The following is a 13,260-nucleotide window of genomic DNA, read 5'->3' on the forward strand; positions in this document are numbered from 1 at the left end:
CTATTCAGACTTGCATTTTGCCTTTTGCAAAACACAACTTATTGCATGATCTAATAAATCTAATATATTTTTAAACTAGATTTCCACCTACCTCACACGTCCATGACTTTATGATTGCAGCATATATTTCTGACTCTTAATGTTCTATATGATGTTGCTTTGCATCATTTTAAAGAATGATTAATGATTCCTTGAAATGCAGAATTTAAGAGTTTTTCTTTTTCTAGTTAATTTTTACTTCAGTACTCTAATTCCAACTGTGACAAAGAACTGTTATCTCTACATGAAGAGCTGTGCTAATGGGAGCAGATAGTAGAGTCAACTGCAAAGCAAGACATGTAATTTCTATGTCATACTTGATTGCTATATCCATTATAAGCAGGAGGAATTGATTGATATACCTGTATTATACCTATGTTGTGTTATTTATGTTCATCTACTGCATCTGTATGCAATTGGAATTAATTGCTCTTGCATATAAAGTTGTTTGATAAAGAAAAAAAATCACAAATTCAAATGAAAACAATGCACCAGGCAGCAGGGAAGGTGCACATAAAAAATGGCATTCTGTTACTCACCTTTTCTGACTCCAGGTTTAGTCTCTCTGCTCCTCTGCATGTTCGGTTACTATGGCAATCTGACACACACCTTTGAGGTAACTCTCTAAAGGCCCCGTCACACATAGCGATTTCGCTAGCGAGATTGCTGCTGAGTCACAAGTTTTGTGACTTAACAGCGATCTCACCAGCGAGATAGCTGTGTGTGACAGCGATCAGCGACCGGCCCCCCTGCCGGTATCGCTGATCGCTGTAGGAAAGCCCTGAACATTTTTTTGGTCGCTGGTCTCCCGCTGGCCAGCATGCATCACTGCGTGTGACAGGCGGGAGACCAGCGATCAGCTGGTAACTAAGGTAAATGCAGGGTTTCTAAGCACTGCGTTGTGCTTAGAAACCCTCTGTGTACCTTAGTTATCAGCGTGCTGATGCAGGGAGCTGGTAACTAAGGTACACACCGGGTTTCTAAGTGACGCACATCCCTTAGAAACCCAATGTGTACCTTAGTTACCAGCTCCCTGCATCAGCGCGCTGGTAACTAAAGTAGACAGCGACGCCGCGCGCTCGGCGTCGCTGGTCCTGATCGCTGGTGAAGCTGTCTGTTTGACAGCTCACCAGCGATCATGTAGCGACTCACCAGCGATCCTGACACATTGATATTGTTGTCGGGATCGCTGGTGAGTCGCTATGTGTGATGGGGCCTTTAGGCCATTAAAGGGGATCTGTCACCCCATTTTAGCCCTATCAGCTGCCGGCACCGCTATCAGGGGCTTATCTACAGCATTTTGTAATGCTGTAGATAAGCCCCTGATGTAACCTGAAAGATAAGAAAAAAGAGTTAGATTATACTCACCCCGGCATTCGGTCCGGTCCAATGGGTCGCCGTCCCGTCCGGCGCCTCCCATCTTCATACAATGATGTCCTCCTCCTTGCTTCTCACTCGGCTCCTGCGCACATATACTTTTTCTGCCCTGTTGAGGGCAGAGCAGAGTACTGCAGTGCGCAGGTGCCGGACCTCTCTGACCTTTCCCGGCGCCTGCGCACTGCAGTACTTTACTCTGCCCTCAATAGTGCAGAGAAAGTACGCCTGTGCAGGAGCCGAGGGAGAAGCAAGGAGGAGGACATCATCGTATGAAGATGGGAGGCGCCGGACAGAATGCTGTAGATAAGCCCCTGATGGCTGTGGCCGCAGCTTATAGCGCTAAAATGGAGTCACAGATTCCCTTTAAAGTCTGACCAAGGTGGACAAGTATTCATGTAGTAAGCCCATGTTAGTACCACATGCTCTCATCCTTTATAAACCATCAAGCAAGTCCAGCTCTATTGCAGTCTCCAGTAAGTGTGCCTCTAGACTAACACATTTCTACAAGTTCATACACTCGGCTTTGCTTTACCAAATTGTTTACATGGATTTATTGTTCTAAGGTTTAACGCAGCTCTGCTGTTCACATGCTCAACTTTGCTCTTACAAGGTGCCTCTCTGCCAATTCTGCTTTGCTGTTTCAAGGTACTGCCATGGACTTTGCTCAAGTATACAAATGTGCCTGCCTATCTGTCTACACAGCTCTATTGTTCTAAGATTGCTGTCTATATGCTCAGGTCTGCAATACCAAGGTGTCTGTCTGCCAACTTGGCTCGGCTGTCCTAAAGTGCCTGTCTGACTACATGGCTCCAATGTCCAAGGTGCTGTCACACTTGGCTTGGCTATTCCAAGGTGTGCCTGTTTGCACATACAGTCTACTATACCCGAGTAACTATTTACATACATGGCTTTGCTCCTCCAAGATGCCTGCCACACATCCAGCTCAGTTGGTTCACGTGCCATACAGTATGTTCAGCTCTACTGTTCCACATGGTGCCCTAGATACAAATTTGCTAATCCAACTCTGCTGTTCTACTCCACTGTATCTCAGCACAAATGCAACTGGTTTTCATTTTTAATCCAGACCTATTGCTTAGTGAATGTAACATAACCCTTTGCACATTTTTACACACTGACCAAAGTCTTAAATTTAGGGGAAAATAAAAGAAACTTAAAGGTATCCTAAAATGAAGTGGATTTACTTTTAGTTGAATTAATTAAACGAAAATTTGTAGAAGGAAAATAATATGTTTATATTCTAAATGTTTTATCTATCTCTATGATATTGAGTGGAAATGTAAAAATAGGATTCATACAACTATTTTTTCAATTATTTTCATAGCACCCATTGCCACTGTAATATGTTGGTAATTGCATTCCCCTTTCTGTTGCAATCATTTTGTTTTGTATTTATTTATTTATCTTTTTATTAATTCCACACATTATAAAACTTATAAACACACAAACACTTATAAACAAACACAAACACAAACACAAACACTTATAAACACACAAAGACGGTAACACCCTGGACATGGTTTTCGCCCGGCTCTGCTCAATCTCCTACCTAGATAACTCACCGCTTCCCCTCTCTGACCACAACATTCTCTCCTTTACACTCACAAATCCTCGCTCACCCCAGCACCCTCCTACCTACCATTCAGTCAGAAATCTACAAGCCATTAACCCTCATACACTTTTTGACTCCCTACACTCATCATTGTCCCCAATCTCTTCTTTGTCCTGTCCTGATCTGGCTGTACATCACTTCAATGACACTCTTAGAAGCACCCTTGACCAAATAGCTCCCCTCACCCTCAGAACCTCCAAACACAGAGTGAAACAGCCCTGGCTCACATCGCAAACCCGATTTCTCCAGCGATGCTCTAGGTGTGCTGAACGCTTATGGAGGAAAACACACACACCAGAAGACTTCATACACTTCAAATTTATGTTAAGGACATATAACTCTGCCCTTCACCTCGCCAAACAGACCTACTTCACCACCCTGATCTCCTCACTATCCAACAACCCCAAGAAACTTTTTGACACCTTTCACTCCCTCCTCAGGCCAAAAGCACAAGCCCCTATCACAGACATTTGCGCTGATGACCTGGCCTCCCACTTTATAGAGAAAATAGACAATATCCGTCAGGAAATCCGCTCCCAATCACCAAGTTCAGTGACTCCCATCCCTCCCTGCATTTCCCCTGGCTCACTCTCCACATTTGCTCCCATCACAGAAGAAGAAGTCTCCAGGCTCCTCTCCTCTTCTCGTCCAACTACATGCACAACCGACCCCATTCCCTCACATCTCCTCCAGTCTCTCTCCCCAGTCGTCACAACTCACCTAACTACAATCTTTAATCTCTCCCTCTCCTCTGGCATTTTCCCCTCCTCCTTCAAACACTCTATCATTACTCCATTACTAAAGAAACCCACCCTTGACCCATCCTGCACAAACAACTACAGACCAGTCTCCAATCTCCCCTTCATCTCTAAACTCTTGGAGCGCCTGATATACTCACGCCTTACCCGTTACCTCTCCACTCACTCCCTCCTAGACCCTTCACAGTCCGGTTTCCGCCCCCTACATTCGACAGAAACTGCACTCATCAAAGTGACCAATGACCTTCTGACAGCAAAACGTAATGGTGACCATTCTCTGCTCATTCTTCTCGACCTTTCTGCAGCTTTCGACACTGTTGACCATCCTCTCCTACTCTCTAGGCTCCAGTCACTAGGCATTAAGGACACTGCTCTTTCCTGGTTCTCCTCCTATCTTTCCGACCGCTCCTTCAGTGTTCTGTTTTCTGGCTCCACTTCATCTCCTCTTCCTCTCACTGTTGGGGTACCTCAGGGCTCAGTCCTTGGCCCCCTTCTCTTCTCTCTCTATACAGCCCCAATTGGACAGACCATCAGCAGATTTGGCTTTCAGTACCATCTTTATGCTGATGACACACAACTGTACACATCATCCCCTGACCTTACCTCCGCTGTACTACAGAACGCCACTGACTGTCTGTCTGCAGTCTCCAACATCATGTCTGCTCTCTATCTGAAACTCAACCTCTCCAAAACTGAACTTCTTCTGCTCCCACCATCTACTAACCTCCCTAAATCTGACATTTCCCTCTCTGTGGGTGGCACCATAATAACACCCCGACAGCAGGTGTGCTGTCTGGGTGTTATGTTCGACTCCGATCTCTCCTTCACCTCCCATATACAATCTCTTGCCCGCTCATGCCGCTTACACCTAAAGAACATCTCTAGAATCCGCCCTTTTCTCACCATGGAAACAACAAAAACTCTCACTGTCGCCCTGATCCACTCCCGCCTAGACTACTGTAATGCTCTATTAATTGGCCTCCCTCTCACTCGACTCTCCCCTCTCCAGTCTATCCTTAATGCAGCAGCCAGGGTTGTCCATCTGGCTAATCGTTTCTCAGACGCTTCCGCTCTTCGCCAGTCGTTACACTGGCTGCCAATTCATTACAGGGTACAATTCAAAGTACTTGTTCTCACCCACAAAGCTCTCCACAGTGCGGCACCCCCTTACATCTCCTCCCTCATTTCTGTCTATCGGCCTAACCGACCGCTGCGCTCTGCAAATGACTTTCGACTAACCTCTGCCCTAATCCGTACCTCCCACTCCCGACTCCAAGACTTCTCCCGTGCTGCGCCAATCCTCTGGAATGCTCTACCCCAAAATATTAGGACCATCCACAATTTGCATAGTTTTAGGCGCTCGCTCAAAACACATTTGTTCAGAGCGGCCTATCACATTCAGTAATCAAAGTCATGTTTGTGTGTGTGTAGCCCATTCACTATCTCCATCTAACCCCCACCCCCTGAAGATGGCTGGACCGTCATTGTAAATACATCATTGTAAATACAAACCTGTGCTTTGTATCCCCCCCACCTCATTGTAGATTGTAAGCTCCACGAGCAGGGTCGTCTTATTTCGCTTTAATTATTGTATTGTTAACGTTGTTACTTATGACTGTTGTGTTTGAAACTGTTCAACTGTAAAGCGCTGCGGAATATGTTGGCGCTATATAAATAAAGATTATTATTATTATTATAAGGTCATAAAAAATATTTGAGAACATTTCAAAATTACAATATTTAGTTTTATTGCTGATTTTGTTGGTTATAGGGCTAATTCAGGCTCCTGAACACGCTACAGAGATTATGTAGTTCTGTTAAGACCCAGCAGCTTCTGCACCTTCTACCTGGCGGTGATGTAATATCTAGGAAGGGAGGAGAAGGCATCATAGTTGCTTAACAAACCGCAGTCAGAAAGGCAGATACGGTGATATATGGCGCTGAAGTACTAAAGTTAAAGATGACACATTTCCATGTATTTTAGTCAAAAAAAGATATGTATTGTCATTTTTTTTTTAATTTTAAAAATTACAAAAAGGAAAATGAGCTGATGCAAAGTTTGGTAACCCTTGGAGATTTGTGTGTTCAGGTAACTTTAACCATTGTTTCAGACCTTAATTATGTCATGTACCATGTTAATGTGTAATGTGAGTGGTGTATCGTGCAGAGTAAGCATAGGATTAGTTTTGAGGTAGCATAAGTACAGTTTATATAGTAAGTGGTTTAGCAACACTATAGGACATAGGATAGGACCAATAGGTTTAGTCAATAAGATAGGAATAATTAATGATGGATCTAGCCCAGTGGGTAGGAACTAGTGTTGATAAAAGAGGGCACTCCCTGATAGTTTGCGGTTACATAAGTGCACTGTCAAGGACAAGGTCAGTGGGCTGCTAGGGGCAGCATAGCCAAAAGTTTGAGGCTGTGGGAGGTCACACTTATATCTCTGATATTCCGGTAATGTCTGGAGCTTAAGGCTCGGGCCAGGTACTAAGGAGCGTGCCTGGTCTTCTGACATCTTGAGGTCGGTGGATGTGGAATTACATGAGGGGGCTGGTGGCCGGTCCTGGGTGCATTAATGAAAGCTGATGAAGTTAGCATGCTTAGGGGTAGTCCAAGACGAATGATTGGCAGCGCTGAAGAGGTTCTGTAGTAAGGAAGGAAGAAATGTGAAGTGCTTTGCCCTGTCCCACATATCACCTCACCACCTGATGAACTTGACCTGACTAGTAAATGTTTCCCTGTTATAAAGAACTTGGTGTCCCCTGAATTGTGTGTGATGGCTCCTGAGGACAAAAGCCTGGAGGCAGCGGACACCTGCGGCCTACAAGACTACATGACTACCACTCTGCAGCACTTTACAAATAGTTGCTTATCCACAATCTTTTTGTAGCATTACAATTTAACTGTTTTTATATTTTATTTTTTAAATGTCAATTTCTTATTTTATATTTTCTAAAAAAGAAAGAATCTGGATGAGTCTGACCTAATAAAGACAAGTTATGGCAGTTGTAATTAAGAAGTGCAGGAATGCTGAATGCATATTTTCTTGTGTGATTAAGGGGATTTTATTAGACTAAAATACTGGACCCCAATCAATCTGATGGATATGAATACAAGATCATAGTGGGTTCAACACAGCTCACTTTGTTTTGCTCACTGATTAATGGGCCAGTTCGTACTTTGCACTTTTGGAAATGTTTTTGCCTGATCTATTATCCCCTCTTATCAACATATTCTGCATGCACCAACAATGAAAAATATTCAGTCACCTCTGAATATTTAATTCATGTCTATCCATGAGTCCTCATAAATTATAGTTTGTCAGCCAGATTGTCTGGTTAAATAGGTTTTCACATATCCATAGGACAGATCATAACTTGCTGATCAGTGAAGGTTGCATTGCTGGGATCAGCACCATTTGGGGAAATGTTATGTTTGACTGAGAATTTTTATCCCCATCACAAAACGGAGCGACGGGCCAAATGCCTAACCGTAGCTCCATTCATTTTCCATGGGTCAGCTGGAAAAAGAAGAGCACAGTACTTGGCATCCCTATAGGGAATTAGTGAAACTCAGGTCGAGCATGTGCACTTCTGCTCCATTCTAACGGGATAAAAGCTTACCTTTCTGGCAATCGATTTGGGTCCCATCAGCCAGACCCCAACTAATCAACAAGAGAGAATCCCTTTAATTAAAATCTGGTATTTGCATGACCTTCGACAATTCTACAATTATAGCTGTTACCAGTTTCAGAATAACTTTAGTAGTGTTCCTCACGAGCCATATGTCAACTGATATTTATTACAGAACTACACAAATGCAAGAACAGACGATGGACATGGCCAAAGCAGGAGAAGAAAAACTGTATGAATGAGATAGGGAATGGATTCTACATAACCATACAGTGTAACTGCTCTTCAAAAGAGAATGTCTTCACCATCCAGTTAATCTGTTTCGGTTATTGATGGGGAAGTCATCTATAGCCAGATATTCTGTAATGCATACCGGTCATTAAATGTCTGACCATATAACACATGAACAGTCTGGATTCTCCAGACAGACAGACACTTTTGGTAAGAAACCTTCTGCCCAGATGATTTGACATATCTGAGGATAATAAAGTCTCTATAGAAGGTGACAACTTAGCGTCTTATATTTCCTGATGACCAGGTAGGTATGTTAGTACTTACAAGTAGGTAATATAACTGTAGAAATAAGTCAGTCTTCTTGAGCCACGAGAGATTATAACATTTGTTTCACGCCGAATTCTTGTATAATACCTGTGTAATCAATGACGAAACCCCCGCTGCTCACAGAAGCATCACTGCGAAACGCGATGAACAGATTGTTGCTGCTGCTCTCTATTCTGTCAGGAAGCTGGGAGCCATAAAAACTTCCTATTAGTGGGCTCAGAGAGTCTGGCCCATCATAGATGTGCAGAAAATCATAACCAGGCTCAAGATTAAAGCTGGAATAAGAGACACGGAGAGAAATCGTTAAAATAATGACAAAAGCAGATTGCTGTGCAGTTTTATGCTTTCTCAACAAATGGAAGGTGGCCAAAGAGTAAAACCTACTGCTAACAACTTGTAAGAAAACCCATTTACAGTGGAAAGAAAATGATGGCAGCCAAAGCAACTTTTTTAACCTCTGATTGTGTGGTCTCTTTTAACATTCCTCTTTATTTTTGAACTAAGAATAATAGAAGAAAAATAAACACGTTCAAAGATATTTCCTATTAACTCTGCCCAATTTGTAACTACTAAATAATTTTCCATTAAAGTAATCTTTTTTTTTAAATTAACCTTAATCAAAGTACAGCAACATTTAAAATATTTTGTCTTTTAATTTTCTTCATTTTCAAGATCATTTTCTGTCATCAGTGAATAGCAATGATCATTTAGGGTATGTGCACACTACGTCGATTCAATTTGGGAGAACTAAGCCAAGCTTTCAAGCTTTTCAAGAGGAAGACACTTCAGGACACGTTGGCATTTTTTTGTTCTCAAGTGTCTTTTTTAGTGTTTTTTTCATTGTTTCCTTAGTGCTTCCTTTGTCATTTTTTATCAGTGTTTTTTTCGCTTTTTTTCCATAACTTTTAGGTCTCTTTTCTTACTGGCATTTTCTGGTTGTTTTTTTTTCTCTATTCAACAATGAAGAAACCACTAGTGGTTTTGGGAGCTAAAGCACTAGGAAAAACGTACAAAAAGACACAGGTGTATCACAGTCTTCATACTACAAGGCCTTTTTTATGTCAATGGTATGTAAAACATTGGATATTGGTTTTGCCTCCCCCAATCTCAACAGTGATCAAAACTTCCGTATAGCCTGAAGCACCACTACAAAGCTGTATATTGTTCTGGTAAAATTTAGTAACATCTTCTTTAATGGCAGAAAAATGATTTCCCATTCCAGACCACCTTTTTTAATAGAAACGTGATAATGGTATTGATCTGCACTAAACTGGCTGCCGGAGGGGATGAACAGTTAGCCCCCTTATTTCAGTTAGGAGCATAATCACTATGAGCTGTCCTTCCTCAGGACCACTGCTTGCAGGATTGAGTCCTACTACAGAAAAAATAAATGTTTTTTTTTTCCAGCACCTTCACTGAATGCTGGAAAATATGTCTGGAATAACTTGGCTTGACTAAAATGCGATTACTGGATGTTCTCACTAGAGTTGAGCGACTTTTGGTTTTTTAGGGTCGCGTTTCGTTTCGTGAAACCCGACTTTTCCAAAAGTCGGGTCGAGCAAGATCGTCCGATTATAGGGAAAAGTCGGGGTCGTCCCGAAACACGAAACCCAATGTAAGTCAATGGGGAATAAAAGTCGGCAGTGAGAGGAGGACAGGAAACACACCTACAGTGCCCATTTGAATGCCAAAAGCATCAATTCTTCTTTCTTAAGCTTGTCAACCTTAATTAACTTCATAATACAAGTTACGCACTGAAAAATGGGGGTTATTTGGCTAAAGTTGTGGGGGGGGAGGGCTGGCTGCAGGTTTTCATGTGCCCTGGGCGAAAGAGCGCCCCTTTAACACATACCACAACTCATCATGCTCTGATACGGCAGAGAAATAGCGGTATAGTACAATGAAAAATACCTCACTTTTTACATCTCATGACGAGGCCCATCTATTTCTCCATACAGAATCATTGGTCCCATATAATGTTTGAAACAGTATATGATGAGCTCCACATAATGCTACAGTATATGTTGGTCCCCATGGATGAAGCTCCACTGTCTTATGGGCCCAAATAATGCTCCATACATAATGGGCCCCATTTCTAATGCTCTAGTGTATAATGGGCCCTGTAAATGCTGCTCCAGTGTCTGATGTCCACCTTTGGAATGTTCCAGTGTATGGTGGGCCCCATCTATCATTCTCCAGAGTATAGTGCTCCCCAAAAATTGCTGTCCCAACATTGAAAACAATCAAATAAGTCTCCTCGCTAGGGAATCCCTGTACTTGTCTGGACAGGTGCTGTAGCTTGCTTAACAGCTCGCCAGCCGTTCTCACGCCCAGTATGGATTACACGTGATTGCACAAAGGTTAGAAAGGGTACCGTATCCCTGGATAACATGTATGGATAGCGTACACATTCAAAATATATGTCTATACAGCATGAGGCAGGCTCAGACGGTATTAGGCCCAGTATGGATTGCACGTGATTGCACAAAGGTTAGAAAGGGTACCGTATCCCTGGATAACATGTATGGATAGCGTACACATTCAAAATATGTCTATACAGCATGAGGCAGGCTCAGATGGTGTTAGGCCCAGTATGGATTGCACGTGATTGCACAAAGGTTAGAAAGGGTACCGTATCCCCGGATAACATGTATGGATAGCGTACACATTCAAAATATATGTCTCAGGAGGCAGGCTCAGACGGTGTTAGGCCCAGTATGGATTGCACGTGATTGCACAAAGGTTAGAAAGGGTACCGTATCCCTGGATAACATGTATGGATAGCGTACACATTCAAAATATATGTCTCAGGAGGCAGGCTCAGACGGTGTTAGGCCCAGTATGGATTGCACGTGATTGCACAAAGGTTAGAAAGGGTACTGTATCCCTGGATAACATGTATGGATAGCGTACACATTCAAAATATATGTCTATACAGCATGAGGCAGGCTCAGACGGTGTTAGGCCCAGTATGGATTGCACGTGATTGCACAAAGGTTAGAAAGGGTACCGTATCCCTGGATAACATGTATGGATAGCGTACACATTCAAAATATATGTCTATACAGCATGAGGCAGGCTCAGACGGTGTTAGGCCCAGTATGGATTGCACGTGATTGCACAAAGGTTAGAAAGGGTACCGTATCCCTGGATAACATGTATGGATAGCGTACACATTCAAAATATATGTCTATACAGCATGAGGCAGGCTCAGACGGTGTTAGGCCCAGTATGGATTGCACGTGATTGCACAAAGGTTAGAAAGGGTACCGTATCCCTGGATAACATGTATGGATAGCGTACACATTCAAAATATATGTCTCAGGAGGCAGGCTCAGACGGTGTTAGGCCCAGTATGGATTGCACGTGATTGCACAAAGGTTAGAAAGGGTACCGTATCCCTGGATAACATGTATGGATAGCGTACACATTCAAAATATATGTCTATACAGCATGAGGCAGGCTCAGACGGTGTTAGGCCCAGTATGGATTGCACGTGATTGCACAAAGGTTAGAAAGGGTACCGTATCCCTGGATAACATGTATGGATAGCGTACACATTCAAAATATATGTCTATACTAGAGTTGAGCGATACCGTCCGATACTTCAAAGTATCGGATCGGAATGGATCGGCCGATCTTAAAAAAAGTATCGGTATCGCCGATTCTGATACCGGAAGTCCCATTCAAGTCTATGGGACTTCCGGTATCGGAATAAGAAAAACCCTGTTTTTGCCTTGTACAGCCTCTCTGGGGTCTGTACGGGCATTTCGGGGGGCTGTGCCGGCCTGCCAGGGGGTCTGTGCAGGCTCCGGTGGTCTGTGCCGGCCTGCCGGGGGGCTGTGCCGGCCTGCCGGTGGTCTGTGCAGGCTCCGGTGGGCAGTGCCGGCCTGCCGGGGGGCTGTGCCGGCCTGCCGGTGGTCTGTGCAGGCTCCGGTGGGCTGTGCCGGCCTGCCGGGGGGCTGTGCCGGCCTGCCGGTGGTCTGTGCAGGCTTCGGGGGTCTGTGCAGGCATCGTCCGATGGGACTACAAGTCCCATCGGGCGATGCCTGCTACCATGACAGTGATTGACACATTAGCCAATGATGGGACAGTAGTAGTCCCATCATCCGGCTAATGTGTTGAATGTAAAAAAAAAATAAATAAATAAATTACATGCTACATACATGCTACATACATACAACATGCATACTACATACATGCTACATTCATACTACATACTACATACATGCTACATTCATACTACATATATACTACATGCAACATACATACTACATATATACTACATGCATGCAACATGCATACTACATATATACTACATGCTACATACATACTACATATATGCTACATACATACTACATATATACTACATGCATGCTACATACATACTGCATGCTACATACATACTACATGCTACATACATACTACATATATGCTACATACATACTACATATATACTACATGCATGCTACATACATACTGCATGCTACATACATACTGCATGCTACGTACATACTACATGCTACATACATACTACATATATGCTACATACATACTACATATATACTACATGCATGCTACATACATACTGCATGCTACATACATACTACATGCTACATACATACCACATATATACTACATACATACTACATGCATGCTACATGCTACATACATACCACATACATACTACATACATACTACATGCATGCTACATACATACTACATGCTACATACATACTACATATATACTACATGCATGCTACATACATACTACATGCTACATACATACCACATACATACTACATACATACTACATGCATGCTACATACATACTACATGCTACATACATACCACATACATACTACATATATACTACATGCATGCTACATACATACTGCATGCTACATGCATGCTACATACATACTACATACATACTACATACTACATACATACCACATATATACTACATACATACTACATACAATACATTCATACAATACATACATAGACATACAGTACATATAACATAGAGTAACATACTTACCAATACTTGTCACATTGTTCCCCGAAGCCATTGTCTTTTACGGAATAAATATTAACATAACAAACCACAAAAATACTCACCCACGATCCGAAGCAGTCCACGAGTGTGTCCCACGATGATCTTGGGTAGAGAACGGCAGCATCAGCTGATGCTGCCGTTCTCTACGGGCTGCAGGAATCCAATGACGGAAGGTAGGTATCCTTCCGCACTGTATTC

At 42.8% G+C, this 13,260-nt stretch overlaps 1 protein-coding gene across 1 annotated transcript in view; it reads right to left on the reverse strand.

Annotated features, from left to right (window-relative positions):
- CSMD2 (CUB and Sushi multiple domains 2) overlaps positions 1-13,260 on the reverse strand; it is a 1,542,159-nt gene that overhangs the window by 250,465 nt on the left and 1,278,434 nt on the right. The window contains exon 29 of the mRNA XM_073571899.1: positions 8,088-8,275. Within this exon, the coding sequence (XP_073428000.1) occupies positions 8,088-8,275 (188 nt within the window). The remainder of the gene's footprint in view (positions 1-8,087; positions 8,276-13,260) is intronic.

This window comes from Dendrobates tinctorius, unplaced genomic scaffold, assembly GCF_039654945.1.
Source record: "Dendrobates tinctorius isolate UK_male_01 unplaced genomic scaffold, ASM3965494v1 ptg000007l, whole genome shotgun sequence".
In the NCBI taxonomy this organism is placed as follows: Eukaryota; Metazoa; Chordata; class Amphibia; order Anura; family Dendrobatidae; genus Dendrobates; species Dendrobates tinctorius.